This window comes from Mya arenaria, chromosome 13 (genome assembly GCF_026914265.1).
Source record: "Mya arenaria isolate MELC-2E11 chromosome 13, ASM2691426v1".
NCBI lineage: Eukaryota > Metazoa > Mollusca > Bivalvia > Myida > Myidae > Mya > Mya arenaria.
The window spans coordinates 60,834,782-60,848,253 of record NC_069134.1 but is presented as its reverse complement, the minus strand read 5'-3'; the positions used below and the strand labels follow the sequence as shown (position 1 = coordinate 60,848,253).

At 34.0% G+C, this 13,472-nt stretch overlaps 1 protein-coding gene across 1 annotated transcript; it reads right to left on the bottom strand.

Moving 5' to 3' along the window:
• Positions 1–1,225: 1,225 nt before the first annotated feature.
• LOC128213227 (uncharacterized) lies at positions 1,226–5,851 on the bottom strand. The gene is made up of 2 exons (XM_052918788.1): positions 5,746–5,851; positions 1,226–5,534 (listed from the first exon to the last, which is right to left on the bottom strand). The coding sequence occupies exon 2, from the start codon at positions 5,387–5,389 to the stop codon at positions 3,176–3,178; it is 2,214 nt and encodes a 737-aa protein (XP_052774748.1). The 5' UTR covers positions 5,390–5,534; positions 5,746–5,851; the 3' UTR covers positions 1,226–3,175.
• Positions 5,852–13,472: the final 7,621 nt, after the last annotated feature.

Below are 13,472 nucleotides of genomic sequence, written 5' to 3'. Positions count from 1 at the left end.
GTTGATTGATTAACAGTTAAACCTAGTTCAGTTAAAAACGTAGAAAAACACAGTTTCCCGTTGCTAAAAGGCTAAACAGCTACCATCGCTCGAGGCGGCTCATAAAAGCCTTCACTCCTGCTTTGATATACATTTCTGGTTCTGGTTAAATAACAAAAACGCGGTAAAAAAAACTTTGATAACCTTATGCACCCTTAGTGTTTGCTCGTCAGCCATTCAGGGGAGCTAGATTTTTAAAATGTTTCGTTTCTTATGTGTGAAGAATCGTTACTTATTTCTCGACGACTCTTCAGGATTAAGTAAATTGCTATAACAGCGCATGCGAATATAGCCAAGACTTCTGTTAGCATATGCAAAGGCGCAATTCCAGTGTCAACGCTAATTTTAATGACGTCACAATATATTATTGAGAATTGATTTACAAGTCTTTTTGACAGGCGCACGGCTTAATCTTAAGGCTGATGCAATTTGGGAGGGGTTAACACTAAGTCGGTAAGAACTTTCCCTGCGCTCCGCTTCCTTAGGTTACTTATTCAAAAAGAAATTACTTAATAGACTTTAACATATACTATGACATTTATCCATTGGTTGTGACCGCTGATCGGAAATGGTGGCTTTCTTGTACTGATAAAGAACTTATTTTAAATAATTAATTTTAAAGAGGAATAAGATGTTCTTATCTAGACGATATGTGCTTGCAATCCAAAAATACTTACACTAATGATACATACTTGTCAACGAAAGATATCCCATAACTTGTAAATGTCATTTAGAAACCCAGAACAATGACAGCCGTCTCGCAATATGTGAACGGAACGGATTGTAGCATGTTTGACAAGAGATCTTTAGTTTTATTATTATGTGAGCAGTATATGCGAAACGTAGATGACGTGTGATGGTATGAGGATAAAATTGTAATACCCTACTTCTGTTTCAACGCAGTGACCACAGCATGTATTGATATATCTTGCCTACATGGTCTGTCTGTGTTGTGTACGACGTGTGTCTCTAGTTGAGTGTCTGTTAGGCTTTAGCCTTGTGCCTTGAAGCAGTGTGCTTGTTAAGAGATCGCTCATGAACTTGTTCCTATTGATATCTATCGCAAACTAAAAATAATTAACCAGGCAATTCTGTTTATATCATCAGGATTAAACGACGCGTGGAAATCATATAAATTTCCGAGATGTTCACGGTTTTTTATGGTAAGAAACATAGACAGATTTATTTCAGCCTTTTACAATGTACATCGTCTACAACACATTTGTTTACAATAAATTACGTCAACGTGTATATGTATAGTAACAAACAAACACAATTCTACAAGAGTACATATACAAAAATATTACAATGACATGCGATACTAAAACGTTTATACTATTTTTGTAATATTTATATTTAAACCTGGCCCCAATATCTCGAAACTTCTTAAGCTGAACAGGCTTAAGTTGCTTATTTCAAACAGCCAAAATACATACTTATAGTGAATTTTGTTAAATGAGAAATAGTTTATTGTGATAAATGTAACGATAATTCAAATTTAAAGGAATAAAACTTGTAAAGGAGTATATAAAAAGCAAAATATTGAAAAATGAAAATAGTGGGTTTAGCTTAATCCTGTTATAAGGGACTTAAGAAGTTTGAAGAAATTGGGGCCAGAGGATTAACAATTTCAACCAAATTACGTTCTCACATATTTTTAACGGAAATTTTAACAGGCTTTGCTTTATACGTTTATATTATCTGTTTGTAAGAAATGTAGATATTTAAACACAGTTGATGTTCTTACGTAACATAATGTCTTTACATTTTGCCTTCAATTAAATAGACAGACAAACACTAGCATGGTGACATTCTTCTTCCACTTCGATGTTATTGGAGCAAAGACAATATCTTTGTTTTCTATCAAGTGGTCTTTCATTTGATTATGGGAAGATAAAACTTATAATATTTCCTAAACTAGGTCTACTTTTGCTCAAGATTTTTCAATATCTATGATTCTTTTTCTATAAACTTCCTGTTTCTTTCTTCGAGCAATAGTCTTTTAAGTATTTTTCGGTCACATAAAAAACCTGTTTACGTCAGTTTTGTCATTTTCAAATAGCCGATGTATCTCTAAATAAAACCTTTGTGCATCAGTACATTAATGGCCAAACCATATTTTATCAATATTTGTACAGTTTTCAAGTTTCTTCATCCGTATGAAATCATTCTTAAGTAAAAGCATGGGTCATATAATTATTATAAACAATGTTGTATAAGTGAACATAAGTAGCAGATTGTTAACAGAAACCTTGCTTGAACAATCAGCCGTATAACAATATAATTGAAAGCAGACAAATCTGCAACTATCCCATAGCACAAGTGTTCACCAAAAGAGACATTCCTTAAGTATTAAATCTCTGACCGACGAATTATGCTAGTGATTTCTAAGCGGCGCATTACTTCAAACTTTATGGCGGTAATAGTAACAATAAACCTACTGCTAAACGTTCTTTATATTAAATAAAAAGAACAACCAAACAAAAGAAGCACAAACAATTTATATTAATACTTAAGACAACACAATACTTCGAAAAAAACTACAGGCTACAATTTTTCGAAACATTTTAATCTTACCAAACTGAAGTATTTTTTTAAATAAGAAAACATCAAATATACAAGACGCACATCATAAAACGACACCAACTTCCACAACAGTTTTGACCGAAAACATCTGACGTCTTTATCACAACAAATTCAAAGATAAGGTATATTAGGGCTACATAATTAAGCTTCCAACAGTATCAATTAGCTTAAGTTCCATAACGTCGCCGAGTAATTATGCATACCTAAGACAGCACATTCAACAAATTCAGCATACCTACATAAGCATCAAATCAACTATTCATGTCAATTTCAACACTAAGTAATTGTTAAATAGTCGGGATACAAATTCTCAGAAACCGGGATTATCTTTAGGTTCAATCCCTAGTTGTCCAGAACTTTTCAACGATTTCTCCTATCTCTTTTTCCTCGATCTCCTTTCTTCCAGCGTCACTCCCTCCTTTAAGAAACATTTCTACCAGTTTGGGTATGAATCCAACAATGACAGTGAATACAATGTGCAACACTTCAGATTCATTAGTATTAAACGCCGAGTTGAACTTAGATACTAAAGTCAATGTTACTGTTATTATTATAGAGACATTATGATAGTGAGGTGAACAAGTAAGTGCACTATCTGCGCATTTACTGGTCGTTTTTCCTTAACAATTTTGTCGAACAGTTCCCGTGGAATTCCGGGTGCAAAATGTTTGTGCATCACCATTTGTACATGACTAACCCTTGACTGGATGTTGATCTGTGTTTCTATTGGAATAGCTATTTCTTCTCCGTTCAGTTTTACAGTTTCGAAGTGTTGATTGACATTTATAATCTCCAATGTCTTATCATTGTAAATCACGACATTTACAGCTTGTTCCAATACTATAGATTTGTTCACGACGATCTGTAACAGTCGCGAATACCCATCTCCAAAGTCTCCAACTAAATGTGCCAAGTAATACATTAGGGTCACAAAGAAAAACAGATAGCCAAATGCTATGGTAGGAAACAAAATTAGGGCAACAAAACAGTATATAGCCATCTGGGCTAGGTAGATGAAGCTTTCAAGAAACACTAGACAGACGCAATAACCAAATACAAAGACGGCCCCTAAAATAAAGACGGTAATGAAAAACCAAATTACATGGTTACTGACTATACTGCCACGTCTTTTGAATGAATTTCTAGTATACATTATTGAAACAACTGCACCTTTGAGAATTATTACGCTGAAAGTAAATACCGGAAACAGAAAGAATAGAATATAGATGAATACCTCAAACACACATAACATTGCTTTAAATGGGAACGTCAGTGTCTCCATTATCGTTCTCATCAAACCTCGGCAAATGGGGTGGCTCTCAAATCTCTTTCTTTGGATGCTGAATACCTTCCTCCATTGATCAGTAGAAAAAAGTAAGTAAACTCTTTGCTTGCAAATTTCTGATGCTCTTTCATACACTTTTTCCTGGTCGCAATAACACGCTTCTGACATTGGTATCTCCTCAAGGCCGTGAAACAAGGCTGAAACATCGCTTTGTCGCGGCAAACCATTATTTACGATCTTCTTTAAACTTTTAGGACAAACTATCAAAATCAGGGCTAGTGAAAAGTACAGTATTATGACACCAAATGGACCACCAAGAATAGGGACAAATGCTTTATTCATGTCTGACATATCGCCATATAGCGCAAGAAACCCTACAGGTTTGCCAAACTTGACCAGATCTCTGACGGAAATCCTTGTAACGGGTTCATGATATGACAAAACATAACCATCTTTAAACATGTACAATTGTAAATAGATAAACATAGGTGCAAAACATACGCAAATTAAACATCTGAGACGTGAATCAAGGATGGGATGTTTACGCCTAAAGCAATTAAGGGGCTGTGACAAAACATGAAATACTGTTACAGGCGAGTTTCCATCAAGATAAACCCAGTTTTGCTCGATTGTATCTCTTAATATAAACTGCCCCATTTCGACATTCATTGGAAGGATTTGATCGCATTTAGAAATGCATGCACACATCGCAAATAGCAAAATGGGAAAAATCAACAGTAGAGTTACGCCAAGAAAATATGGTCCATACGTTAGCAGTTGCCACTTCTCAAAAAACATATTGCAGTTGGACTTAACAAATTGCACCTTTTGAAATGAGTACCCGTATGTGCAGCATTTGTAATTGATGAATGTGACCGGGAAACTTAGGTAAAGCCCGGCTTTGTAGGCGAAACTATTCTTGATACCAGGAACCTCCGATAGGTAGCATATGTAATTGTGTTGATACTTCGGAACGTTATGTTCGGAAACGTCAACCATCTTCATCAGAGAATGTGAAATACTGCTTGTTGTTTCTGTTTCCCCGAATGTGACCAAGCATTCGCTCTGGGTCGTCAAGAGATCAATGTGACGTATTACGTATAGTTGAGTTTCAAGAATGGAAAAGCTAAGTAATCCATACTGTAAGTTCCAGCTGAGGTAAGAATAGTTTCCATGCGGAGGGCGATATGTCCACACCCACAGGTCAGGCTGAAATACGCCTGGTAAAATTTTGGTCACGACTGTAGAATTTATCAAGCGAATCCGAAATCTTATGAACTCTGATTCGAACACTGCTAACTTAGACCTGAAGTACTCTATACTAGAGTTGGTGACATTGAATGTGCATTCAGGTAAAGAGATATTTTTATCATCGTTTTGGTTATTCATTTCTGGAACATACGCACTTTCAACTTCAACAGATGCCTTGGCGAATACGACCAAGTAAAACAAATAGAGAAGAAATATTTCCTTTGTCATGGCTAATACCTGTGGTTGTTCAGGAAGACTATTAATTCTCGATTGTATCTACTTTAACGTCTCTCATCGTATCGTCTTAGGTACGCACTTTATACCATTTCCTTCTTCTTCGCTTCGTGCTATGCTTTTTCGCTCTTTGGGTAAGCTAGAAAAGAAAAAAATGCGTTATTAGGGTTTAGAAATAAACTTGAGGCATCTGCAAATAGGATATATCATTAATTGATTGCTCTTAAATCTCATCGATGTACATATTCTTTTTGGTAGCAATGAACAATGACATGCAATTACCACAGAATGACCAAAATTATGTTTTTTTTCTTTTATTAGAGATGAAAATAGTGACACAAACACATTACCATAAACTCCAACCGTTTTGACCGGACTGGTCTTCGAGCATAGGCGTCAAATTTATCGGAAATCATCATTTAAGTTCCCTTGTACACTGTGATATAATTTCCTCTACAAGTTACAATTGACAATTATCTTGAGGAGGAAGTTTAAATTTAAAGTACATTCAGTGGCATGAATCTTATCAAGAAACCTTAAACAAGTGAAGCGTTTTGAAAGGAGTATACTTTACATTGTCAAGAGAAAAAAAAATGTTATGACTAATTTGAGGAAGATATTTCAATTGTCTTCTTATTATTTGTATAGGAGAGACTTAACAATTAAATAGAAGTAGATATCATATATCTTAGCATACCGCCAACAAAGCATATTTCTGTTTGGCTATAGCACAAATATTTCATGGTTAGATAAAAAGAAGTTTGCCGTACACATTGCAAAGCAAGGATTTTGACCTACTTGCCATTTCTTGCATTAGGCCATTCCATATCGGAATTCAGTTTACGGTCCAGGAACGGACTTGTTTTTTAACTTGTGGTTGCAAAAATACTTTGAACATTACTTTGCAATATGTATAATGATATAATTTTACAGCGTACACCATGTTATTTTCAATTAATAATTATTGAGATCAACATAAAAAGTATAAACATTTTTAAACATCTCTGCTGTTTGAAAAGACCATGTTGTTGTTTTTCAAAATTAAATGGTACTAAAAAGTTCATTTTTTTGTATGATTTTATTTCATTATTTTTTTTAGAATTCCGGTTTGGACTTAAGTTAAAGGAAAAAAAAAGATCTGGTATTGCCTTAAATGTAAATGCGCTTTTAATTTGATATGTTACGTTGCGGGAAAAGTTAAAGGATATTTGAATAACCCCATTGGATCAGTTACAAAAGTTAGTGTCTGCTTAAAGAGCTTTAGTAAGGGGTAAAGTAAGTGCTTAGATAGAGTTGGGACCCCTAATCATTGAAGTACTTGGGATTTACCTAATAGTTTATTATTATTTGTTTTATTATTATGTTTCCTCAGGTTAACGCATACTTTGATAAGATTTACCTTTTACGATTTTACTTTTAAATATTTCACGATTGTTTTGATAAGAGTGAGGTTGTGCTCGTGAACTGGTTTAAACCCTCAGTAAATTTACATTTTACTGACCGTTCCAAGGTGGTACCCAATCTTGATAAACATACCTAGTTTTTTATATATACATATGTATGCACTGTGCTGTTTGTGGAGTTTTGTGCTGTTGTTCCATTTTTCTTGTTTGTGAATTTTTGTTTTTGTGTTCTTTGTCTTTGGCGTTTACCCTGAGCCATTAAACGGGGTTTATGTTTAAACTTTTGGCTTCTGAGCTTGTTTCTGTAGTTTTTCATATAAATTTTGTAAGGGTTTTGATCAGTACACTTGTGTCATAATACTTTATACGTATTCACCACGATCAATGTAATCATTTTACAACTGGCACGTTGTTTACAGTACATATTTACCTCATGATTTGTTTTTATACAGACGACACGAATAACAACTGATTTGTGAAACATTTAATACGTTACGTCAGTCAACCAGTGTAAATTTATCTTATATTGCTTAAAAAGAGCAATTATATTGAGTTCCCTCACACCGTTTGTAACTTATTTATACGTTATGCTTGTACAAGGCACAACTTATAGTTTGGCTCTCCAGTGTATACCCCTTTTTATTCTGTAAAGATATTTAAAATAACTATCTCACTCCATGATAAGAGACATACATACATGACTATAAAAAAAAATACACAGCCAATTTATTTCCGCCACTGGAGACTAAGTCATCCTTCTACGTATTAGTATTATAAAGCACTTGACACTGTTGACTCATCTTATCTGTCCTCATGTTGTCATGTATGTATGACTTAAGTGTTATAAAGATGTTTGCATTGCATTGTATTGAATTGTATTGTTTTCATTAAAGGTCAAGCCATAAATCATGATTTATTTCTGAAATTATGCATTTGTTCTAACAAATAAAAATATCAATAAAATTGATGATTGCGAACTGTCTGAAATAGTTTCTTAATCATAATAAGATTATAGCATTAAACCTCTTTGCATATGCAACTAAACCCATGGTGTAACAACTAAAAGTTAGCGGCTTAAATAATGCAAAGGAAAAGCCAGCTAAAATAACAGTTAGGTACTTAGATACCGCAGTATTCCCATCTTTACATCTCAATGTAGATTTTGTGTGAAATAGTATATACAGTTTGTTTAAAAGTTTGTTCAACTAAAACACGTATTTTTCTGTAAAATGTATAGGTATTATTAAGTTTGACAATTATTCTGCTGTTTCATAAAATAATATGCCTGAGAATCGATTTTTTTTCTTGGCCAATCAAAACTGTTTCATCTTTTGTCTGTTCAACATGTCTGTATTCAGGTCATTTATAAATCTTTGTTCCGTGAAAAAAAGGTAAAATGCCGAAAATATCTATAAGGTTAGAAAGGACTCTCCGAGGAACGTAGTGCCTATTGCGTGCCTAGGATGTTTATTCGGTGACATTGAGCGGTTTAACTTACTTAAAACATGTTAACACAGCGTCTTGGTCGTGAATGTATTAGCAACATTGTCAACTTATTGGACACTGACCAAACGAAAGAAGGTCAAGACAAATTCATTCGTTGCTAAAACAGTATCTTTTGAATATCTGAAAACTAAATGAAAACCAAAAACACATTTTGAGGTTTTTATTTTTAATTCAAATTTAAGATTATAATTCTTTGTAAGAAACATGAAGGAAGAGTTATTGAAGAGTAATTGAAGAGTTATGCTTTGGCCTGTCTTTTCATGCTGAAATTGATTTCATTTGCATGCCTGAAGTAGACGGTAAAAGATACATACATGTAGACAATACATTTTTTTTAATTTCGGTCATTTGGTATAATACAAACCGTTTATCTGTTTTGCATATTTATTATTTTAAAGTGTCTGTTAACGTGCTAACGAACAAATAAAAGTTAAAGATTTCAACCAAACGTAGTTTCGACCCAATGAGTTTTATTTTGTGAATATGTGTTTAAATAGCTATAACCGAAACTATAATATAAAATTATTCTACATGTTACATTTGTTTAGCATACATTCTATTTCCATTTTGATTGGACTTTCGGTCCAAACAAATCTCGTGTAATAAAAATGGCCATCACATACAAACATTATATTTCAAAGTAGATTTTAAAGTAGATCCATTTGTACAGCTAAAACGTGGATGTTTCATTGCTTCTGATGTATTTTAAGTGATATGGTTATATACATACATAGCTATATTGTTGTCTAATAAAACTATAACTGAAAAATTGTGTAAACCAAACTTTTAATTCTATGAAACGACTGCTCTTGTGTACTGTCGATGTCGTGTAACATCAAAACTCGCTTAGCTACGCCCCTGCAACCCATTCGTTTCGTCCCATGTCTGTAACGTTATCCATTGTTCTGTTCTTACTCAAAGTAGGTTCTAGTATTGTGTAACGTTGTCTTCACTGAATGCCGATTATCTAATAAATAATGCCGATTTGAATTTGAATTTGATTATTAAAACGTTAAAAGTTCATTCCTTAAGTATTCAATCCATTGTAAAACAGTAAGTACAAATAAGGTACGTCACACGGTTCTATTTCATATATAAAATACAAAAAAGGACAATGGATAACGTCACATACATGTTTTAAGGGAAGGTATAGAATATAAATATGCAAAACCATTAAACAAAATGTATAGGGTTCTACCTGTTGTTATTTCATAATTAATTTACTTAACCATTGTATTATATGCTTTCCGGTGATTTAAAAACGTTTTTCAGATAGTACAAATTGATAGTTTTCACTGTTTTGAAATTTTAGCCCGTTCTTTGTTCCAAAATGAACGTCAGCGCACACAATTTCAACGACATTATTTCCGAAATGACGTAGCATTTGCATACAATTTGCTGTGCTTTTCTGAAAAGCTACAAAACAAGAAAAGTTGCAATGTAATATCGCAATATAGTTCCCCTCTTAAACATCAAAGAAGATATTTCACTTGTGACTACAACACTCGTAAAGTATAGCTTTTGGTTCTCATTTTGTGAAATATGTAACTACTAGGGATTGCTGTTTTGAAAAAGCTCTAGTCTCCCCTACTGTTTGGTTTTGCGGAGAAATAGGCAATGATGGGGATTAGATTTGTACTTTTGTACTGGTGACGAATCAACAGTGGAAGGGATGTGAAATTTGACATGTGGACACTTTTTGACAATAGTGAATATACAGATATTGATACACCCTGGACTACCACAAGGAGGCGAACCAAGGCAGGAATTAAAGTGGAAAACTGAAGCAGTTGCTTTTTTCATCCTATTTCAAACCATGTACCAACAATATGTTATATGTATTCAAACCGGAACTTGATCTTACAACTGTTGTTTATCGTTATAGGAAAATGTAAAACAAAGTTTGCATTGTATAAAGTTCCCGAGTGCAAGAGTTGATCGAAAACAACTTTTCAGCTGACGGTCACCACAACCTTGAACTCTCACATACTGCTCACAAAATCAAAAGGGGTCAACTATCATTCATGACCAACTGGCATACCAAGTAAGTTCCTGAGTTCTTCAGTTATTGAACAGAAACTTTATTCACCTCGAAGTCACCGCAACCAAAACCTTTATTCAACTGATCTTAAAATAAATAGTGATCATCTACTTGTCATGGTTAACAAGCAGGAAGTTCCTGGGTGCAAGCGTTCTTAAGTTTTTTAGCAAAAACAATTCCCAGCTCTTGGTCATCGCTAATATATCGTGTTTCACCTGAAGGTCACCGCGACCTTGACTAGTCATGACTAACTCGAATTAAGTATTTAGTTCCTGGACCCTAAGGATTTTCAGTGGAAACCGTTTTTACACCTAAAGGTCACCGCGGGCTTGATTTTTGACCCTCTGATTTCAAATTAAAATATGTTCATCTACTAGTCATGACCAGCTGGCATATAAAGTTAGAGTTCCTGGTCTTAGTGTTCTCAAGTTAGTTAGCGGAAACAAAGTGTGACGTACGGACTGCATGACGGACGGACGGACGGATGACGAACACAGTATGACTTCCTATAAACGGGGATAGATATAGTTATTCTCTATATCATATAGAAAGTTTAAAAGCACACTTCTTTTAGCATACATTTGGTAATTCTTTCTAACAAATATTATTAAAAAAGCTGTACTCCTACTAATTCAAAACCAAACAGTCACTTGTTAAATTGATTTCGACATGGCTGTTGTTCAGTGAATATTAAAAAGACTGATGAATGGAATTGTGTATTATAAGTTATCTTTAGTTTTGAATGTTGTAATTTGTGCACTTGCAATGCCATAGGAATTGCGCGCTTATACATGAATGTGATGCACCGAAGATATATATTGTGCGTTCATACGCCATATTATCTTTCAGAGGGTGCGAGTGATCTACAACAAGTAGTTAAGATGTCCTCTTCTCACCCGAGATGTCGTTGGTTCTATCTCTACCGTGGGTACCTTTTCATGGCCTCGCAAAATAGATAACAGTACCTGTTTCTAATCAACAACGGATAGCATCTTTCCCATGAATGAGTAGCTTCAGTTTTGCATGTTGTAATTTGTTAACATATAGCTCTCACGTACATTACTGACTGTTGTTTAGTGAAAATATGCTTGATGAGTGCATATGCAATGAATGCATAGCTTCCGTTTTGCATTTTGTTATTCGTGCGACGCCATAATATTTATTTTTGCCGTTCCGACGAAAAAAATGCTTCTATATATTGTTTAGGAGATCTAGCTTATCTTGTTTCCCGAAAATGTCATGTCCTTAACGAGCCAATTATAAAATAATTGATTATTTCTTGTAATCTCCGTAATCCATCAGACTTGTTTGTTGTTATTTTTTTGCTAAGTAGCAAGCCTTAAAGCCTCACATCTGACCAAAATCCAATTTAAAGGCAAAAGATGAAAGCTGAACAAACACCAAACCCGGGACACAACGCTTGAAGACAACATACATTTAACAAAAAAATATCGTACTTGGGAAATATATGTTGGAGTACTTTCCTTGACAAAGTCAGCTAACAGACGAGCTGATAACAGTACAACATCATGCCATTACATCAAACAACGTAACACTTGCCGCAAAATTTATCATTACGAGTAAAATTAAAGATGTAAGCTTCATCGGAACCAGCATCAAGGAAGAAACGAAAGTTGTCCACAGTGTAGAAACTTTTGTATGTTCCTTCGGGATAATTCTATACGTCTTAATGCCTCTAAAACTGCGCAAAATCTGGTTTAAAGGACCAAAACATTAATGTTTAAAAAATCGTTTTTATTAAGCTTTGAGATTTAATACATAGCAAGTTTAATACATGCATGCTTTGCAAAATGTGTAAATGAAATGAGGAATTAAGCAACTTTTATGAACTAATGTTTTATCAGTGTTTCAGGAAATAACCATATTAACCGTAATTTTTACGGAAATGTCTAACACTATGTTTTGTGTCAAAATTGTCAGGACTACCCAATGAACACTGTCCTGCGGCGTTGTGGTGATTTCATGTAATTTAAGACAGATATCTGCATTTTTGTAACCAGGAAATAAATTTAATCAATCCACTATTTTGCATTATTTTTCGAATATCTTTTTATTTTGAAAATAAATCACCAAGAACAAAGACATTGTTGATTTTGGCAGTCTGGAGCATTTTGACATCAAAAATAATTATGTTGTCGACAGACATATCCTAAAAAACGCAAATGCTTTTAAAACCAAAATTTGATATATTTTTTGTAAAACTAGCTCAGCTCCTTATTGCCCCAAAACTTCTGAAAAAAAATGTTCTTCAAAACTTAACATGACCTTTTTTATACAATTTTTTTGGCCTCCCCCACCCACTTTTGCATTATGGAAGACCCTTAACGCCGATGATAGGGAGCGATGATGGGGCTTCACAAGTCGTTGCTAGGGGCAGTTTCAATCAAACTATAGGCGTTTTTGTTGATACCAAACTAGTTTTAGTTTTGGTTTTATCGACGGTTTGGTTTCGAAAGTTTTGCTTCATGTAAAAAATACATGGCTTTGTGCGTTCTTTCTATATTTATTCAAAATAATGATAACTAAATCGTCGTTTGCCCGTTTTCTCCAAAGGGTGTTCAAGACACACATGTTAAATCACTGTCCGCCTTGTTGATGTTTTTTTTTAAAATGAGCTAGTTTTCGGACTAAACGAACCGACGAAAACGTCTCTCTAAAATTCGTCATAAAAGTAAATACACTAAGATATACATAAAAGAAATGTAACGTTTGCTTTTGTCAAATGTCTTTTAGTTTAAAGTCAATCACAATAAATAATGGTTAACTAAATAAACAAACAACTTAATTTAATACTTTACCTGACCATCGGTATACGAACGTAAATAAGTAAAACACTTAAAGCAAAGCCCGAAATATGTTTAATAATATGTCTAATGAAAATTCAAACTTAACCATTTTCTACAACTATTCTTGCATTATTGCTCGCACAAAGCGTCATCACTTTTATAACAAATCTGTTGGATTTATCTGTCGGCATATCTGCTAGATAAAATTGTACTGTCTTCCGAAATGATGTAAGTGCTTCATATTTGCCGTGAAAAAAGAAGAAACAGTTCCGTATTTTGATGTCATTTTATTTGTGAGGGATGCATACAGAGATGGTAAG

Coding starts and splice junctions, on each gene's coding strand:
- LOC128213227 (XM_052918788.1), bottom strand. CDS start 5,389: ATGACAAAGGAAATATTTCTTCTCTATTTGTTTTACTTGGTCGTATTC.